This window comes from Dendrobium catenatum, unplaced genomic scaffold (genome assembly GCF_001605985.2).
Source record: "Dendrobium catenatum unplaced genomic scaffold, ASM160598v2 fragScaff_scaffold_827, whole genome shotgun sequence".
Taxonomy (NCBI): domain Eukaryota; kingdom Viridiplantae; phylum Streptophyta; class Magnoliopsida; order Asparagales; family Orchidaceae; genus Dendrobium; species Dendrobium catenatum.
In genome coordinates this window covers 124,031-144,129 of record NW_021319289.1, presented here as the reverse complement: position 1 = coordinate 144,129, position 20,099 = coordinate 124,031, and the positions used below count along the sequence as shown (strand labels likewise).

General features: G+C 34.9%; 2 protein-coding genes across 2 annotated transcripts; both read left to right on the top strand.

The window, feature by feature from the left end:
- Positions 1-3,595: 3,595 nt before the first annotated feature.
- LOC110095518 (uncharacterized mitochondrial protein AtMg00860-like) lies at positions 3,596-4,284 on the top strand. The gene is made up of 2 exons (XM_020821101.1): positions 3,596-3,738; positions 3,858-4,284. The coding sequence occupies exons 1-2, from the start codon at positions 3,596-3,598 to the stop codon at positions 4,282-4,284; spliced, it is 570 nt and encodes a 189-aa protein (XP_020676760.1).
- Positions 4,285-17,062: 12,778 nt separating this feature from the next.
- On the top strand, positions 17,063-18,178 carry LOC110095530 (zinc finger protein ZAT10-like). The gene has a single exon (XM_020821117.2). It carries the CDS (start codon positions 17,174-17,176, stop codon positions 17,924-17,926), a length of 753 nt encoding a protein of 250 aa, XP_020676776.1. The 5' UTR covers positions 17,063-17,173; the 3' UTR covers positions 17,927-18,178.
- Positions 18,179-20,099: the final 1,921 nt, after the last annotated feature.

Sequence of the window (20,099 nt, the reverse complement as noted above, 5' to 3'; positions counted from 1 at the left end):
GATGGACCAGAAATCTTAACATAAAAAAATTTGGGATATTTTAGAAGAAAAAATCAGAGAGAAGATCAAAATTCTTAAAACTACTATGTTCTCATCAGCTTTCATGAAAGTTATTTTTGTTCTCCTACTTTGTAATCATCTTTATAAAAAATTATAATCATTGATTTTGTTTGGAGCAGTTTTTTTTTTTTTTTTTTTCTTCATTCAGACTACAATCACACCTCTATTAGGCTACTATTTTCTAGGTTATTTTTTTTTTAAAATTCTATTATAAAAAGCTTAGTTTTTTTTTAGTCAGACTCAGATCTACTAATATCTATTAAACATAAGAAATTAAGCTAATATATATATAACAATTTTTAAATATTTATTTTTTCCACAATAATATCATGGTCATCTTTACAAAAAGCTCGACTTGCATAAAGAGATCTTAAGGTTTCGTTTGGGACAACATTCTTAATACTTTTTAAAATAACTTTTTAGTACAACAAATAAAATTTACGTACTAAAAAAATTCTTCAAGAAGCAGTATGAAAGCCGCCAAACGAAGCCTAAATTTGGATTTTTTTGGATCAACTTTCTAAGAGCTCTATTTTTTTAGAAAAGTATTATGCTTATAACTTGCCATTGCTTTAGTACTACTTTCTAAAAAAATTGGGGCTAAGAAACTGCTTTTTATGATTATATTTGTTAATATATGATGGATGCAACCAGAATGTTATCCAATTAAAAAGAAAAAAAAATAAATTTTTAATACCCACAACAGCTCTAAAAAAAATTATTTTCCTCATAATAACTTCACATCCACCTCTACAAAAAGCTACAGTCACCTCAAAGACTCGAACAAACGAGAAATTATTCTGTGCGGAGACCGTACGCAGAATATCGTCCAGAGACCAACCAGAATGCACCACGTCAGTGATATGGAGCAGTACCAAGCCGCGATACCGAACAAAGAGGTGACATGACGCATTCTAATTAATCTTCGGAAGACGTTCGGCGTCCGCACAAAATAATTAATCCAAACAAACAGACACTTAATTCCGTAGCTTTCAGTATAATTGGGTGATGATATTCCATCTTTCTAACAGTCCATACATATTGTAACTCCACTAAAGAATGCTTTGAAACATTTTTATTTTGCCAGATTAAAAATTACAGCTCAATGAGAGCTGCGTTTGCTCTGTTAAGTGGCATTAAATTAAAGAAATCCCTCGCATTATTCTCTCCTAAGAACTAACGCAACCAGTTTTTTTTCTATTTTCAATACATTGCTTCAGCTTTCTGAAGCATGTGGAGGCCATTCGAGCACCCAACTTTGCAGCAAATAAATATACTTAATAATTGTTTGGCTATGTTTGTTTTTCCATGTCGTTAAACAATAAAATTCTTCATGAAATTACTAAGTCCAGCTCTTCTTAATTAACAAATGGAGATCAGAAAGGTTAGCAGAACACAAAACAGAACAAAAGACAGCTTAGAGCTAAGAACTTGGTCATCTCATGTCATTCTCCTGCGTTTCAGCGCAACTAATTGCGCATTAAAATATTGAATTGGATATTATCACAAAGTCCTGGAATGCGTGTTACACAGACATCAATAAAATAATTATATATTTATAATTTTTATTTATTATTTTGTACTAAGCAGCAAGGAGGAAATGCTCCACACTATACAAAATTTACTGAAAACCGGCGGAACTTTCAGCGGTCATTTGATTACCGGAATTATCATCGATCTGATTGCCGCTATTTGTCGGCGACTTGACCGCTCGAAAAAAAGAGTAAACCTCCAGAAGTTTCGCTGGTAATTTTTTTCATGATGTATTTTCATGATGTAAACCGCTGGAAACGTCATTGGTAAGTGCCCTAAAACTGACCCCCCTCTTTTTTTCTCATTTCGCCTGGCTCGTTTGGTTCATCTAAAGAACGCTCCCGCTTGCCGAAACCCGCACCCGCGCTCACCGGTTATTTTAATTTGCCTTGGCTGCCAGAAACACAGGCGGTTTGACCGCCGGTAATAACCGGCAGTTAGCCGGCGGTATTTGCGTCAGAATATTCCAGCGATTTTGGGCTAAGTAATTTCCGGCTGTAATAGCCATCGAAAAACTGCCAAAAAATATTACCGTCAGAAATCTACCTCGAGTTTAGATTTTCTACCAGGTTTATTCCGATGGTTTTAAAACCGCCAGAAAATTGACGTTTACCACCGGAAATCGCCGCTAGTAATGAATAATTTTCCTGTAGTGCCAGTATTAATTTTTGCACTTGAATAATTTCTAAATTCCTGATTATACTAATGCTTGCATTAAAAAAAAAATTATTCACAATCAAAGAATAACAAAAGGCATTACTCCTATAGATCGCACATCAATATTAGATACCATCATTTGCTTGTTATTACTATGTTAAGCAATACACATCTCTCATATTTATAAGCTTAGATTAAAGCTTCGTTTGGTTATTCTCCACCTTTTATAAAAGTCAGTTTTAAAACAATTGTTTGAGAAAACGGAGTTTTCAAACGGAGAAGTAAATACCTTAAATCTTTTTAAAACAGTACAAAAATTACAGTTTCCCAAAAAGTATTTCTGCAAAAGTGTCACAAACAAACAACAACAAAAAAAATTCTCCATTTCCAAACGGAGAAGGCAAAAAAACGCCCAAACAAACAAAGCCTAATGCTTTATTTGGGACACTTTTTTATTGTTTTTTTTTAAATAGTTTTGAAGTACAAAAATTTATAGCTCAAAAAAATTTTGTACACAATTTTTTAATTTAAAAAACAGTAAAAAATGATTTGCATAAAATATGAAAAAATTCTATTAAATATGAAAAAATCTCATTAGATGAACCTTAATTATGGCATAAAAGACTATCATGCTAGCATGTATACGCATATAAAATCTCAATATTTGATTCAATATTGAGTCCACTTTTTAGAACATAAATTTGAACAATCCTATAGTGCGATACCTATCGAAAAATATGATTTGCTTGCTATTTCTACATAATCATTGGGTACTGCATTTATGGGATTCACTTGCCACCTTTTCAATTATTTAATCCTTCAACATCAAATGCTTCAAGTGTTTCTCAAGCTTTTTCCTCCAAGTGCTTTTGTAGTTCTTTTAGTTTCTTCCATAGTGAGAAATGAGGGTTCTTGCTTGTCCTTATGAAATTCGACTATGGGCAATTGAAGATGACTAAGCAAACAATCGTTACTGCCAAACATCAATTAGAGATCCAAAAATAATACTTTAATAGAGCATTCCTGATGTAGGAACCTGCACTAGAAACGTTAAGTAAAACAGAGAAATTCAATGGAACAGTAGCTTGTTCCGAAATCTGCACTGGAAGCAGAAGTTCTGTATTAGAAAACTTGAAAAACTAAACTTGCCTTCTTCCTCCTATCGCCTAAGTATAACCAGCAAATAGTGGAGGAACTATTGGAAAAGAACTTAATACAACATAGTTTGAGCCCTTGTGCCGTACCGGTTTTGTTGGTACCAAAAAAGGATGGTAATTGGAGAATGTGTATGGACAGTCGGGCAATTAATAAAATAACTGTGAAGTTCAGATTTCCTATGCCACGAATGGAAGAAATGGTCGAAAGGCTGGCCGGCTCCTCAGTTTTTTCTAAACTAGATCTTCGCAGCGGCTATCACCAAATACGAATCAGGCCGGTGACGAGTGGAAAACAGCTTTTAAAACAAGGGAAGGTCTTTATGAATGGAAGGTAATGCCTTTCGGATTATGTAATGCTCCTGCAACCTTTATGCGGGTGATGAATGAGGTACTCAAACCATTTTTAAATCGCTGTTGCGTTGCGTATTTTGATGATATATTGGTTTTTAGCCACAATCTGGAGGAGCATTTAAACCATTTGACTGAAATCTTGAAGGCACTAAGAGGAAATAAGTTGTATTTGAATACCACAAAATGTGAATTTGCTACAGCTATGGTTTCATTTTTGGGCTTCAGAATTTCGGGTGAGGGCATAAGTGCCGAACCAGCAAAGGTTAAGGCCATCCGAGATTGGCCAACGCCTGTGTCATTCACCGACATCCGTAGCTTCCACGGGTTGGCTAATTTTTACCGAAGATTTATTAAAGGCTTTAGTATGTTGATGGCTCTGATAACAGATGTTTTGAAAATGAAGAAATTCATGTGGGGTGAAGAGCAGCAATTGAGTTTTGAGAATGTCAAAGATGCATTGACCTCTTCCTCCTATCGCCTAAGTATTCTTTTTCACAGGAAAGGACTAAAATGGCTAAACTATTAAAAAGCAAACACATGGCAGCAGAGAATAAAAAGGGAATATAGGTAGTGGAAACATCCTAACTAACAGAAAGTTGAGTAATGCTAATAAGTTAAACCGCAGGAGTCCGGTGGTAAAATGCTCCGCATCAATTCCCTGTGCTATCTAATGTATGTTGGCAACTCTTCTCTGCTTCCATCCAACACACACTTTGCTAGACATCATAACAGACTTTTGTTTATTGACTTTTTGCCCAATCCAAAAACAGTAATAATGGAAAATCTGTTTTATCTCCATAGGAACCTTCCTAGAAACATCAGCAAACACTAGAATATCATCTGCATATAGCAGATGTGTAATCTTTTTTGAATTTCCAGTGATTTTGATCCCAATTTGTTGCCCCATCTGCACAAATGCTTTAGACAGTAATTCTGAACAAAGTATAAACAAATAAGAGGAAAGGGGACACCGTTGGCGAAATCCACAGCAAGTTTTAATCCAAGGTGTTCTAAGTGTCATTTCAACTATCATATGCTAAGTGTCAATACGACTGGGTGAGATTTTAGGCCTCATTTAGGATCTTTGATGAAATTTTGTCAAGAACTTAGTTTTTCATTGTTAGAATTGACATTTCCTTATGAGATTTAAATGAGAATTTAATTCTTAATCGGACACAATGGAGAAAAATGATTCATGTAGCCGACCCCATATAGTAGGATAAAGGCTTGATGTTGTATGTTGTATGTTGTAGCTTAGTTTTTCATTGTTTCTTTGATTGTAACCCCTTTTAAGATGGTAAAGAAGGGAGTTATGTTTGGTTCTTCAATATGATTGACAATATAGTAGTTTCTACTTTGATAATTAGAGTGTTTAACCTGTGCATTGTATTTTAGGGTAAATAACTTCATAGTTCTTAGGTTCAGCAACAGTTTTTAATATCTTGCATCATATCAGTTATCATTTATGTCACTTACAGGAAATTAGTTCAATGTGTTTCATTTTCATAACATGAGATATGTCCCCTACGGCGTCTATATAATTGACTTTACAAATATGCAATTCTAAGGCTTGACTGTTGAAGTTTTCTTATGTAAGTATTTTCCATCTATTTTAGAGTTGTTCATAGACGTTTCTTAGCCACCATATGCGAAGCCAGGAGTGCAGAAATGAATAACTTAGTTCAAACCTACTTTTCAAGGAGTAAGACTAGCTTTGGCTTCTAAGTTCTCAAAGTTTTCTTTTTTTACTTTTACTTGAGAAGAACTCAACAATACAATTGAACTTAGAATTTTATTTTGTATGTATTGTTGGGTTTGACTTAAAAGTTGTCTAGGATTTGTCTTTGTTAAGAACAGTATTGATACGTCATCACAAATTTATCTTGATCGGGCATGAATCTCAACGCTAAAAACTAGTTGGAAACTTCAAAGATTAAATTCAGGAGCATCTGAACTCCGATTTCAACGAGCTTATGGTCAAACTGAGCGTCTCGAAAACATGAACCCAATGACACCGAATTCGACCCAATCCAAGCCCAAATGGATCCGAATCAAGGACCCAAAGCGCTGTTGGAAGGTTTGAATCACAATTTGAGTTACCAAACGGTCTCTGATTTTAACAAACTTATACTCGAATCGAACGGCTCGACGAGACGAATCCAACGAGCCCAAGATCGCCGAATTCCGACATCACTAAGGCCTTTAAATGTCAAACGAACGGTGCACGATCGTAGGATTCAATATCGGCCGTCCATTCGACCACTCCCTATTCGCCCCTGATCTCACGACTATTTACGAGCTATTTCACTCCAGAAAAACTATAAATAGAGCCCTCATTCTTCACAAAGGGGACTCAAGTGAAGAGAGAGAAGAAGGAAAGAAGAAGAGAAAGGGGAAAGGGAAAATCCTCTCCTCCTCGACCACCGCCGGAGCTCTTCCCGCCGCCTGAATACGTCGGAACTCTGCCGGATTTTCGGAAAATGGCGGTATTTTGCAGAACTTTGTAACTTTGTTAGAAACTGATTGTAAACTGATTGTCTCAACTTGTGAGACGAATCGGTCTTTGTACTTCAAACAAACACTAGTGAAATTATGGGGGTGCCTTTCTCATACAAGTTCTGAGAGAAGCATGACAAAAATCATCTTTGCAAAAGAAAATTTAATCGAAGATCTTACCCAGACATGGTATCAGATGAGGAAGTTTTCTTGAATGAACTAATGCACGCTAATGTGAAGGATAAGATGAGAAAAATCTTTAAATCATCTAACTCGAGGTGAATAAGACCTTAACAAAGTTCATAAACTCCAACCACTTGAAAAATAATAGAAGAAGCATGAAAGTGCAGGAAGATCTTGTTTCTTTCTCTTTCTAGTTTCTTTTGACTTCTAACCTGTATGTGTTTTGCAGAGGGTTGGGTTCATTAGGCAAGGGAATATGGATTTTCATAAGGCAAATAAATAATTTGATTGATGCTAGATCCAGAAAGAACTTTTGGATTGCGTTCATTAGGCAAACAAATAAATAAACTCATTCCTTGAAACCTAACCATATAGTTATCATGTCTCATTGTCCTAACCTTTGTGGATCCAACCTGTTATTCTCAAGCTAGCAAAGAGCTTGTTTTCTGACAAGCAATGTCAAAAGAGTTTGAAGCTCTTCAAAATCAGGGCACCTAGACTTTGGTTCGTCCTTCAACGTCTCAAAATATTTTAGATAGCGAATGAATTTATAAAACAAAACATAATTTTGATTGTTCAATTGCTAGACATAAAGCTTGCCTTGTTTCTCAAGGCTTTAAGCAAGAATATAATTTAGACTATTTAAACACATTTAGCACAATTGTAAAATTGCCTACCATTCGCATTCTTCTCATCATGGAACTGACCCGTAAGTGGCAAATACTGCAATTGGCTCCCTCAAATGCATTCCTACATGGTACACTTCATGACACTAACTATGACTCAACAACCCAATTTTCAAGATCCACAACATTTGGATTATGTTCGTCTCCTAAAGGGATCAATTTAGGGTTTAAAACAATCTCCTCAACAACGTTTAGTTACTTTTTCCACACATTTACTCAAATTTGGCATCCAAACTAGCATGGTAGATCCTTCATTGTTACTCTACCATCAAGAACAATTTTCTACCTGTATTTTGATATATGTCCATGATATCTTATTAATGGCAATAATAACTCTTATTCAGCAACTTCTTGCTGATTTAAATCAAGCTTTTCAGCTTAAAAAATCATGTAGTTGTCCACTATTTACTCAGTATTCAAGTTTAACAAACATCTATTGGTCTTCATCTCACTCAATCAAATTATATTGTTGATTTGCTGTACAAAGCTGGAATGACAACCTGCAAGTCACTTGCTATCTAATGCCCACCAAGTTTCACACTTCAACTGATAGCAATGAAGCTTACACTTATCTTGCTCACACAGGCAAATTGTTGGTTCTTTGTAGCATTTAGCAATCACTCGGCATGACATGGCATTCATAGTCAACAAACTTTACCAATTTATGCAGCATCCGCTGAATTCTCACTTTCAGGTTCTCAAAAGATTTCTTAGGAACCGATTCAATCAAGCACTCTTATTCTTCATGCATATTCTATTTTAGATTAGGTTGGAGATCCTATAGATCACAAATCAACAATTGGTTATTGTGCCTATCTTGAAAAATACATTAGTTTCTTGGCAAGTTAAAAAGCTAAAAACCATTGCTCGATCACCTACTAAAGCTTAATATAGGGCATGAGCAACTGCTCCCATAGAGCTTATTTGGTTGCATCATATTCTGCAAGAATTTCAAATTCTCCTTCTTCAACCAACTGATCTTTATAGTGGCAATATATTAGTCATCGTGCTTGTCAATAATCCGATCTTTCATGCTAACAACAACAACAACAACAAGCCTTTATCCCACTACGTGGGGTCGGCTACATGAATCCTTTTTCTCCATTGTGTCCTATTAAAAGTCAAATTCTCGTTAAATCTAATAAAGAAAGGTCATTCCTAATATTTTCTAGCCAAGTCTTTTTAGGTCTACCCCTCCCTTTCCTAACATAAGTCAAATCTAATACCTCTACTCTCCTAACCAGGTCATCAGAAGGCCGCTGTTTTATGTGACCAAACCATCTAAGGCGACTCTCTCTAATCTTATCTTCTACTAGAGCTACTCCAACCTTTTCACGTATATGCTCATTTCGTATCTTATCTCTAAGGGTAAAGTCACTCATCCACCTGAGCATCCTCATCTCTGCCACACTTAACTTAGTATTATGCTTCTCTTTTAATGGCCAACATTCGGCACCATAAAGCATTGCAGGCCTCACTACCATCTTATAGAATTTTCCCTTAAGTTTGATGGGTACATTTCTATCACATAACAAGCCCGATGCATTCCTCCACTTCAACCATCCAACTTGAATTCTGCTGATAATATCCCCGTCTATTTCACTATCACTCTGAACAATAGATCCAAGATATCTAAAACGTGTACTCTTATTAATGACTTGATTGCCCAAAGTCACAATCCCCTCACTAGGTATATTACTACTAAAATTACACTCCATATATTCCGTTTTAGATCTACTCAAGCGAAAACCTTTAGACTCTAAAGTTGACCTCCATAATTCAAGTTTACCTTCAACTCCCTCTCTAGTCTTATCAACAAGAAGAATATCATCAGCAAAAAGCATACACCAAGGTACATCCTCTTGTAAATGTCTAGTGAGGACATCCATGACTAAAACAAAAGGATATGGGCTTAAGGCTGATCCTTGATGTAACCCAACCGAAATAGGGAAATACTTGGTCCGTCCACCTTGTGTTTGAACACAAGTAATAGCTCCTGCATACATATCTTTAATGATTTGAATATAAGCATTATTGACTCCTTTCTTTTCAAGAACTCTCCATAGCACTTCTCTTGGAACTTTATCATATGCTTTTTCTAAATCAATAAATATCATATGTAGATCATCCTTATTTTCTCTATATTTCTCCATCAAACCTCTTAATAAATGTATGGCTTTCATAGTCGACCTACCCGGCATGAATCCAAATTGATTTTGAGAAACATTAGTATCACGTTGCAACCTATGCTCCATAACCCGCTCCCATAGTTTTAAAGTATGACACATTAACTTAATACCTCTATAATTCGCATAATCTTGTGCATCACCTTTATTCTTAAAAATAGAAATTAACACACTCGTTCTCCACTCATCTGGCATCTTTTTAATCTTCAAAATAGTATTAAAAAGTTTAGTAAGCCATGAAATTCCGATCTTTCATGCTAGAACAAACAAATTGAAATAGACTTTCAATTCATTCATGATTGCATTAAAAATAAAACTATCCAAGTTCGACATATCAATACAATGGATCAAATTTCAGATATCCTCATCAAAGTTTTGCCAATTAATTTGTTTAAACAATTGTGGCACAAGTTAATAACTGAAAATGAGAAGACTGTTAACTTGAGGGGGGTAATAAGCACTGATATGCACTTTTATATCGCCTATCACCAGCTCTTATCTTCAACCTTTTGGGCCACAACTACTGCTGCAGCATTCTGACCTTTTTATCAAGCTTGCAATCAGCACCCTTGATGGCTAAAGGTTTTCATCTAATGGCTGATTTTCTGTTTCTGTTTCCAAGCTCTTTATATATATACTTACATTACTGCTGTAAATATGTACGGAATACTAATATCAAACAAAGCTGCTTCTTCCTTATTAGTCTTCTTGCTCTGTATTTCATTTACTGCAATACTTCAGCAGGTGTCAACATGCAAGTCTAAAACCAGACTACGCTCGCTCATGATGACATTCAATCTTTCAATGCAAACAGTAAGATCCTTAAACTGACCACAAGAATGGTACAGGAACTCGCCAAAGGATAGCAACAATGGCCACCAAAGTTTAGATTCGGCATCACTTGAATCAGGTCTCCTAATGCAAGTCCACCATGCCGAACCACATATGCATCTTCCGTAAAATAGTTGAACAAGTGAATGTGTTATCTACAAGAGCATCCATGAATGAGCTCATTCACCTAATTCCAGTCAAAATTAGGGTCAGAGACTCGGAATACACGGTTAATGAGCCACATGCTAGGCCCACAAATATACACAACCAGAATCTCGTCAAATAAGAAAAAAAAATAGCTAGGGTAAACTGTGCATTAAGCTTCAGATTGGAATAGAGCAATCTGACAGCGTATAGATCAAATGTACAATCAAAGCTCAAATAGCTGAAACACAGTCACCTCAAATAATGAATGCACAGGGAACCATAGATCAACATCCGCCAGCAAGGGCTTGGTCACATTCAATTGGACTTTACTAAATTTTGTGAAAACAACCATACTAACATCTAGTCTTGATTCTAGAACTGTTCCAACTTCCAATCTACACTATTAAAGCGTCGACGGATTTCCTCAACCTCACAGTAACTTCCTTAGATCTGAACTCATGATCTAAAATCCAAAGAGATGAGAAGTTGTTAGCAATAAGGTGCTCACTTGACTGAAAAACTGCTCTTCCTAAACCCTAAATTCAGCATTTCAGACGATGCGGCAGAGAGTGACTTGGTGTAAGCGCGTAAGAAGCTGGAAAAGAGTGAGTCCGCGGGTTCCAGAAAAGTGGACAGAGGCGACAGGTGGTAACGAAGCTCGCGAAAGACCGACAAATATAACGCGGACAAGCAAGGTGCGACCAAATGATAGAAAAAGAATGTCCCGTACATAATTTTACATAATTTTGATTTAAACATATTTAATTTATTTAAAGTGAAATGTAAAAAAAAATAATAATAAGTATCCATAATTTATATTTATTTTAAAATAAATTAAATAATTTCAAAGCCCGTTAATATTAAGTGATTTCACTTTTATTCCAACCTAAAAATGTCATTGATATATTTTTGTTTGGCTTGGTGATATATTGTGGAATATTTACTCAAATTATAATTTTGTGTGATGGTGAAATAGATTGGGATATTATTAGTATAATTCAAATTGGATGGTTGAAATGAAGGAATGCATCAGACTTGTTGTGTGATAGAAAAGTCCCTCTCAAACTTAAGGGAAAATTCCAATAAGATGGTAGTGAGACATGTAGTGATTTATGGTGCATAATGTTGGCCCTTAAAAGAGAAGCATAATATTATGTTAACTGTTGCAGACATTAAGATGCTCAGGTGGATGAATGGCTTTATTCTTAGAGACATAATACAAAAGGAGCATATACATGAAAAGGTTGGAGTAGCTCTGGTGGAAGATAAGATTAGAGAGAGTCGTCTTAGATGTTGCTCACATAAAACAGCGGCCTTCCGATGACTCGGTTAGGAAAGTAGATGTATTAGATTTGACTTATGTTAAAAAAGATAGATGTAGACCAAAAAATACTTGATTAAAAAATATTAGAAATAACATTTCTTTATTAGATTTAAATTAGAATTTGACTCTTTATAGGACACAATAAAGAAAAATGATTCATGTAATCAACCCGGCATAGTAGAATAAAGGCTTGTTGTTGTTGTTGTATGATTTTACATTCATAAAAAATAACATTGACCATCCAGTCTACACCTTTGAAGTCATTGCTTGAGCATAAACATAATTATTTCATTTTTCTCATAAATTTATGATAATAAGATTTTGATATGATATAAAAACATAACAAAAATTTTACAAATTAAATAACACAAGTAATTTGGCATCATAAAATCTTATAAGCATATATAATTTATTCATAAAATAATCAATGTTTGAAAATTGTATGTGAGGCCACTTGATCCCTATTATATATGAAAAACAATCAATCTCAATAACTACTTATGTCATTCCCTCACTCACAATTGTCAGCTCACAATAATTCAAAATCACTGACCAATATTGCTCAATATATGTAGTTGATCAAAATTAACCAAAGACCAGCTTTCAATATCCCAATATCCCTTAAACTTTGACTCCTAATGTTTTGCTCCTGTTGTCAAGATTTGGCTTCGTTTGGGACGACTTTCTTACTGCTTCTTAAAATAATTTTCTAATATAAAAATTAAAATTTTTGTACTAAAAAACTACTTTAAAAACAATAAGAACGTTGTCCCAAACGAAGCCTTATTTTCCTTCACAAACATTGCTGCTCAATTTTCAACATCCCTATAGATTTCATTATACTTCATTAATGTCAACCAAGAACTGATGAAAAATATTTTCTATAAATATTTTCCAGAATTAGAAAAGATTTTCTATTTTTGTATCCATGTATTCTCCAATTATGCAAAATGATAAATCTTTTTAACTTCAAACTTTGATGGAATCTATTTCAATTGTATTAACCACATGATTTTTCCCATTCTATTTTTTCTCATAAAAATTCTTCATACCCTCTACTTGTATGTAACTATATATTTTCTTTTATGTGTGTGTGAATCTTCATAAAAACTAAGATGTGGATCATATATTGAATTTTCTAGTAATTAATGTTTTATTTATATATTATATTTTACTATATAAAAAAATAAATTTAAATTAACATAACTTTTATGTTAAATTTTAAGGATTTCAAGAGAAATATTTAACATAAATGTTTAATACCAACCAATTTGCCATATTCAATATTTGAATTTTTTTAATGAGGGATGAATAGATCAATCAAGCAAGGAGTTACCTTATGGCTTATGTTAATTTTTATTTTTTTTTCAAATGATGAGTGGTAAATTAGGCAAAAAATGTTCAAACATCGAATAATCTTGAAATATGGACCCACTAGGAGCCACATCATCCACACACTTAGTCTACTATCTTTGAGGATCAATATATGCTACCAGGTAGCAGTTGTTTTACTCTAGTGCTTGTTTGTTCGCACTATAGGAATTTGGCTTATGATGGGACTTTGACTGACCATTAAAATCTGTATGTTCGCCCTTTGGTGAAAAAGCTATTTTGGAGGATTTACATATATAGTATTCAAATTAAATATTTTAAATTGCATATTTAACATTTTTTTTAATATTAACAAAAATACCACTTGGCCCATGATATCTAAATCACATCATGGTTTTACAAACCTTTTATTGTCACCTATCTAAACGCTACCTTCATACAATATGGCAATGCATCACTACGATGCCAACACGCAGTAACCCTGCCTCTTTTATTTCCAAAACGTTCATCAATGAAGAAGCATAAGGAAGTTGAGACAAAGCCCACTATGGCAATGCATCAATAGGATCAATGTAGAGAAAAGGAAGCCACGACACATCAACGGGACCAAAAAAAGAAAGCTGTGATGGATCTCGCTAGGGCAAGGCGAAAAGGTGGAGTCGTTCGGATGGATGGCCGATATTGAATCTATTGATCGTGTACGGTTTGTCAAACATTTGAATATCTTAATGATGTCAAAATTTAGCGATCTTGGGCTCGTTAGATTCGTCTCGTCGAGCCACTCGATTCGACTATAAGCAATTCATATTTGGAAACTGTTTGGTAACTCAAATTGTGGTTCAAACTTTCCAATAGCGCTTCGGGTGCTTGATTTGGACTCATTTGGGCTCGGATTGAGTCGAATTTGGTGTCGTTGAGTTCGTATTTCCAAGACACTCTGTTTGACTATAAGTTCACTGAAATCAGAGTTCAGGTGATCACAGATTTAATTTTTTGAAGTTTCCGAATTGATTTTGCCTCGAGATTCATGCCCGATCAAGATAATTTTTTGATGATATATCAAGGTTAATGAAGGTGTTTAATCATGTAAATATTTAAATTTAGATATTTAATATATAATTGAGAAAATTTGGATTGTTATGTAAGTAAATTCCCCAACTATTTTTCAAAGTTAGTTTATATCAATATTTCCAGGTTTGATAAAAAGTGACATGTCATTAAAAACCAGCTTGGAAGAACAAATCTCAACACACATTTAAATTAGAAAATTTTAAAATAAATTTTAGGACCATACAAACTTTAATTTTAGCTAACTTAAAGTCAAATTGAATATCTTAACAATATGCATCCATCGACACAAAAACTAATCTGATCCAGCTTCAAATGAGCTCAAATCAAGCACTTAAAGTAAATCGAAAACTTATAAATATTAATTAAAGATCAAATGTTATCCAAATCTTATATGCTTATAGTCCAATCGAGCGCCTTAATGAGATAAATCTAATGAGCTCAAAATTATCTAATGTTGACATCATTAAGATACTTAAGTATTGAAAGAATAATATATGATCCAGAGAATTAATGCAGGTCATCAGATGGAGTGTTCTAGATTTTAATTATATTGAGGCATGTCACTTTAATAAAAAATATATAAATATGCTCTCATTCTCTACATGAGGTAGGAGTTTATACCCCCTCGTCTTTAAATTAAGAAGAGCTTAGAGGCCTAAGAAGTCATGAAACTCCATCGGAATACCAATTGATCACCCTAATCAGACTACCGCTTTTGAGATGCCACCATCCAATCACCACTATTGGACTATCAATTTAAAACCACCTTAACTTGTCTATGGTCTACTGACCATCAACTCTTGATTATAATCCTTTAACCATCATTGATTTATTATAACCTTTTGCCCACAATCAACCGACTATGACTCTCCAACCAATATTTGGATAATTTGTTTTTAAATAATTTATAGCTATGACTTCCTTAAGATGTGTTATAACTCAAACTTTTAACTATCGAGATATTGCCTGTTTTGGCCTAAGGGTCTCACGGTTTTGTCATATTGATGTAACTACCAAGAGGTCACCCATCTTAGGATTTCTCCGGGATGACCAGGCTTTACTATGAAGTTGCTTAAATGAAATTTCAATCATTACAATAAAAGATGTCGTATCGATGTTTAAGAGTTTAGGTTCTTTTACTTGGATTTCACAATCTCCCTTGCTTAAGTAGTTGATATCCTCATCAGCATCTTTATCCTAAAATCATCCACCATACATTTATGATTCTATATGTTGCCCCTGTAAGTTCAAGTGATGACCCCATCACGTAGAACTTTGTTTCAAACCACTTTGTGCCTAAGAGCTGCAATAATAATAATAATAACAAGAGTTTAGTACTCACAAAAGAGTGGGGGGAGAACCTCATGAAATGAGTGGAGGAAGATATCCATCCAACTCTTATTGCGCAGCTAGAGCCCAAACATATTTGATCAATTGATCCTAATGATGATAACATGTTGATTGTTGTATAACATCTCATTTTAATTATATAAACATTATAAGAAAATATATTAAATAAACAAGATGAAATGTACTTAGGGCATCCATATTTTCACTATTTTTAATAATTTCTACAATATAAATATTAAAATAATACCAAGTAAAATTCTAATAAATAAAAAGAGAACTAATAAAGCCCACAAAACAGAAACAACTTCTCAGACAACTATATCACTAACCCACAAACAAAATTTGTAATTATAAGCAAAACCCATTATTCTAAACTCTTAAGCTTACAGATGGAGAGAAGGCATCTTCATAAGACAAATATAAGCCAATAAGAAACCTCCCTATCTCCCACTTGCCATCAGCCATATATTAACTGCTGGCCGTTCAACGAAGACTTTCCTGCTCCCACGTGTCAAGTCAACAATCTCTTGCCGCCCTCCACTCCACTACTATACTCTCCAAGAAGACTCCTTCTCCCACTCTTTCCTCTCTCCTTCAGCCGGCCCACGTCTCTCTCTTTCTCTCTCTTTCAGTTAGGTGTAATTTTAATTCTCAATTTTGTTTTACTTTATGTGATTTTCGTTAGAGCTAAATTTAGCACTTTTGTTTTTGTACAAAATCAATTTGAGTTAAAAAAAGTTTATTTATTTTTGGATAATTTTAGCATATTTCTAAATTTTAGCTTTTGCAAAACTAATTATCTCCTATTTTTATGACAAAATTTTATTCAGTAGTTTTTTTTTTCCTAATTTCCAACAATTTAGAGGCTATTTAATTCGTTGCATTCCAAGAAGTCCGGAAAATTTTGATGTTTGAACTGCTGTGTTTCAAATGCGATATATGTTGGGAATAATATTTGGAAATTACTCTCTTGATTTTTTTAGTGTATTTGGAATTCTCTCATTTTTTAAATTTCAAATATGCAGCATACGTAAACAGTAACGCTCAGTCAACTATCACCCATCCACAATTATGTTGTCATAGTCCATCACAAGATGCCGCTACCATTTATAGATGCCATTCATTGCCATCGTACTTCGTCATCAGCCATCACATGCCATTATTTATACCCTCATCTCTCGTCTGCGAGATGTCTAATTCCAACCTACTTCACAACCTATTGAGATCTCCACTGTCATCCTCTATCACTCAATATCCTCTTTATTAGCTACATCTAATAAACTATTACTTTGAATGCACAGTTATTTTATTTTACTGTATTTTTTTCATTTTATTATGCATTAATTTTTTCAACAAATCAAATATTTTTAAATAAATATAGTACTTTCAAGGAAAAAATTGACTTAGAATATCTTAGTAAATTATTTAGATGAATAAATGTCAAAATTATTAATTTTACTTTGAGATGAATATAATATAAAATTAATTAATTATATATAAAAATATATGTACATATATTCTACTAACCATAAAATAAATTTATCTTAATCAAAATATAGTTACCTGATTTATTTCCTAATTTGAATAACAACTGCGTAAATCTTTTTAATTTTTTAATTTATATTCTATTTATGGAGTCAAATTCACATCCACACGCACCTTCTCCGCGTGCGCGTCAAAGATGCATATAAACGGGGCTCTTCAGCTTTCTTGACACAGCAATCTTTAGTTTCCTCATCAACAAGTCTCTTGGCCAAAGCCTTCCTCTGTTTCTCCTCTGCTTCAAGTTCAAAAAAGCAGCCTGCTTTGATGGCCATAGATTCCGTCGAAACGGCTCAGCCGCCTCCGGCCCCAACCCCGGCGTCTTCTTCGACAAGCTCCGACGAATCCCACGTCCTCCATGTCGAGGGCTGGACCAAGCGGAAGCGCTCCAAGCGGCACCCCCGCTTCTTCGACCGCGCCCCTTCCGAAGAAGAGTACCTCGCCTTCTGCCTCCTCATGCTCTCCCGTGACGCTGCAGCCGCTGCCGCTGCCTCCCCGCTGCAGCCGCCGCAAAAGCTTGAGCACTCTTGTTCCGTCTGCGGGAAGGCCTTCCCTTCCTACCAAGCCCTCGGCGGCCACATGGCCAGTCACAGGAAACCTCCCCCCTCCGCCGTCGCAGGCGGCGGCGGTGGCGTTGATGACCGCTTGTCCTCCGGGTCGCCAGCGGCCTCCATGGTCTCCTCTAGCTCCGCCGGCGGTAAGGTCCACCAGTGCTTGATTTGCCTTAAGACGTTCCCGACAGGGCAAGCGCTTGGCGGACATAAACGGAGGCACTACGACGGGACGATTGGGAGTGCCGTAGGCGCCGGCAGCGGTGTCGGAACCAGCGGCGGAGGCGCGGCGTCGTCTTCCTCCGAGGCCGCAAGCGGCGGTCAACGGGGATTTGGGTTGGATTTGAATATGCCGCCGATGATGGAGTTTACGTTTGACATACCGCGGCAGTGTTTGGAAGCTGAGGAAGAGGATGAAGTACAGAGCCCTCTTCCATTCAAGAAGCCGCATCTTCTTCTCATGGGATAGTCTTCGATCGAAGAAGAAGAAGACGATTGGGATTTGATTTCTGGGCCAATAGCCTCTGATTTGATTTTATTCATATTATTTTAGATATTTTAAGTTAGGTTTAAATCGTGACTGGATTTGTTTTCTTACAGTGAAGATTGAAAATTTCTATTATTTCATTTGAATTTAGATCGAATTCTGGCTAAGTAGTAGCGTTACAGAATATTTGATTTATTCTTTGTAGAACAATTGTGCTTTCAAGGTCAGTTTTTTATTTTTATTTTTTAATGTACAGTGAATTTCAAAGGGGAGTGTTTTCAAAGATTAATTTTGACGAACTTTTTCATAAAAATTATCTGTACAATGGAAAATTTTGGGCCAAACTTCTGTTCAAAATTTATAAAATTAGTATAAATTAATCAATAGAAAAATATATTGTAATTTTCTGAATAATGAATTTATCTCGAAAGCTAAATATTTTACTTACAGAGATTGCCGTAGTTTTCCGTGTTCATTCCCAACTTGAAGAATTCAATAGAGTTGCGCCGTTGCACGGAAAGCAGCTCGAGGTGTGGAGTTTTAAATAAAAAAAACGTGCTGTTCTTTATTATTATTTTAATTGGCTTGGATTATCCGGCGGCTAATTCCCCCAGGTTTCTTTGTCCACAAGGTAACGCCTGTTAGTGGGATTAGGAGTGGATTAACATAATGGCGATGATTAGAGGCTATAATTAAGAAAGATCAAGAAGGTTAATATAATTACAAAATAGTGCTGTAATCAAGAAGAGTGAGACTTGGAATTTGTTAGGAATGGTTTCAACTTTTCATAAAGATGATAATAAAATTATTTTGGTGAAAATATTTTTTATTAATGTTTGCTTTTTATGATAGGAATTTTTTGAAAGCACCAAGAATGTAATTGTGAAACAAAAATTTGGTCGAGACATTAAAAAATAAAGTAGTAAGAAAATTGTCTCAAATGAATGTTTTGTTGTACGTCTCGATTGTTAGTTTTGTATGGAATTTTATTGTGTTGATCACTCTGATTGTACTATTGACTCAAATTTCAATCCATCGATCGAGCCCAACAAGTGGGAAATTGCAGGGGGGGTTTGTCTAGGAAATTTTTTTTTCCTGTACAACCATACAATGTTATATCTGGATGGAGACAGAAAGTGGAGCACTGCGGCACTCAAAATACAGCACTATGGCACTGCTAGTCAAGCTGGAGAAAGAGAGCGAAGTGGCGAGGTGCTCCAAACCCCATCGACGTGATGCTCGTAGTCTTGTCAAGTATTTTTTTTTTTTTTTCATATTTAACTTGACATGGTTGTCCCTTGGGGCTGTTAATGTGAGTCTCTTTATCAATTATGTAAGAGAACGGTGTCAATAGAGAAGCGAGACAAGGAGAGAGAGGGAGGGAAAGAGAGATTTGTATAATTTCTCTCAATTTTCATAGTGATTTTTTTGTGTGATGTGGGTCCATAGTTTTTCATGGTTTCACTTTTTCACTTTAAATCCTAATGTTGTTTCTCTTCCCTTGCATTTTTTCTTTCTTGTTTGTTTTCGCCGCATGGTTTTACTTCTTCAACTTTGATATGTAAAGCATTCACAAGTTCTAATGATTGTCATTGTGTTCAATAATTTGTCAAATGTTTGGATATAGATGATATTATTTAAAATAAATTCTGATTCTAATCATTAAATGATTATTTAGAATCAATTTTATTTATTTGCTTTTAGTCCAATACATATATAAGAAAAACATAATAATTATTTTTATGGATTTAGTATTTTCAAAAATAAAAAATAAAATGTATATCACATGTCATTTATCTTATTCACTGTTAAATCATTCTCCATTTGTCATTGCCATCAAACTTGTCAACAAAGAAGTCCATGAAACCAAAATAGCGCTCAGTGCCTAACCAATTGTGTGCAGGACCTTCTTTTAGCCTTTTTCATTGTAATAAGCCAATAACCCAAAAGCTCAATATCACGGAGTTGCCCATCCTGACGCCACAATACTCCCATTGTCCCACATACCATTTTTTTATATTTCAGGGAAATGAAATTTGGAGTTATTACAATCTATTAGCCTTAAATAAAATATCGACATTGATATTTCTCACTACAAACCACTAATAGACAGTACAAAATCACTTATCACTGGCCACATCAATCATCAATTAAA

Excerpts from the sequence above, each read along its gene's own strand:
- LOC110095518 (XM_020821101.1), top strand. The coding sequence starts at position 3,596 with ATGGAAGAAATGGTCGAAAGGCTGGCCGGCTCCTCAGTTTTTTCTAAA. Across the intron at positions 3,739-3,857 it reads AAGGTCTTTATGAATGGAAG|CCACAATCTGGAGGAGCATT; the intron begins GTAATGCCTTTC and ends ATTGGTTTTTAG.
- LOC110095530 (XM_020821117.2), top strand. The coding sequence starts at position 17,174 with ATGGCCATAGATTCCGTCGAAACGGCTCAGCCGCCTCCGGCCCCAACC.